General features: G+C 40.5%; 1 protein-coding gene across 1 annotated transcript in view; it reads left to right on the plus strand.

Moving 5' to 3' along the window:
• LOC119592997 (long-chain specific acyl-CoA dehydrogenase, mitochondrial-like) overlaps positions 1-425 on the plus strand; it is a gene marked incomplete in the record, with an annotated part of 16,246 nt that overhangs the window by 6,048 nt on the left and 9,773 nt on the right. The window contains 1 exon segment of the mRNA XM_037941886.1: positions 81-312. Coding sequence (XP_037797814.1) covers positions 81-312 — 232 coding nt within the window.

Here is a 425-nt window from a genome sequence, read left to right on the forward strand (position 1 = left end):
GGGCTAAATTCCATCATCGGTCAAAATAAACATACTTATATTATTACTTTACCAGTGTCCCACACTTTCTCTCTCCTCAGTGACTTGCAAGGAGTCCGTACAAATGCACGAAGGGATGGTGATGACTGGATCCTGAATGGCTCAAAGACTTTCATCACCAATGGCTACATGAGTGATGTGGTCCTTGTGGTAGCTGTGACCAACCCAAATGCCAAGGCTGCAGCTCATGGTATTTCACTGTTTTTGGTGGACGAAGGGATGGAAGGCTTCAGAAAGGGACGTAAACTTGAGAAAATGGGCATGAAGGCTCAGGTAAGATAGTTGTCTGTATTTTCTATATTACTTAATATTTAAGAAGGACTTCACATGTAGTAACAGTGTGTTCATATTTAAAGGAAGAAGTAATCAGTTAAGTAAAGATAACT

The sequence above is a fragment of the Penaeus monodon genome, chromosome 31 (genome assembly GCF_015228065.2).
Source record: "Penaeus monodon isolate SGIC_2016 chromosome 31, NSTDA_Pmon_1, whole genome shotgun sequence".
Classification (NCBI taxonomy): domain Eukaryota; kingdom Metazoa; phylum Arthropoda; class Malacostraca; order Decapoda; family Penaeidae; genus Penaeus; species Penaeus monodon.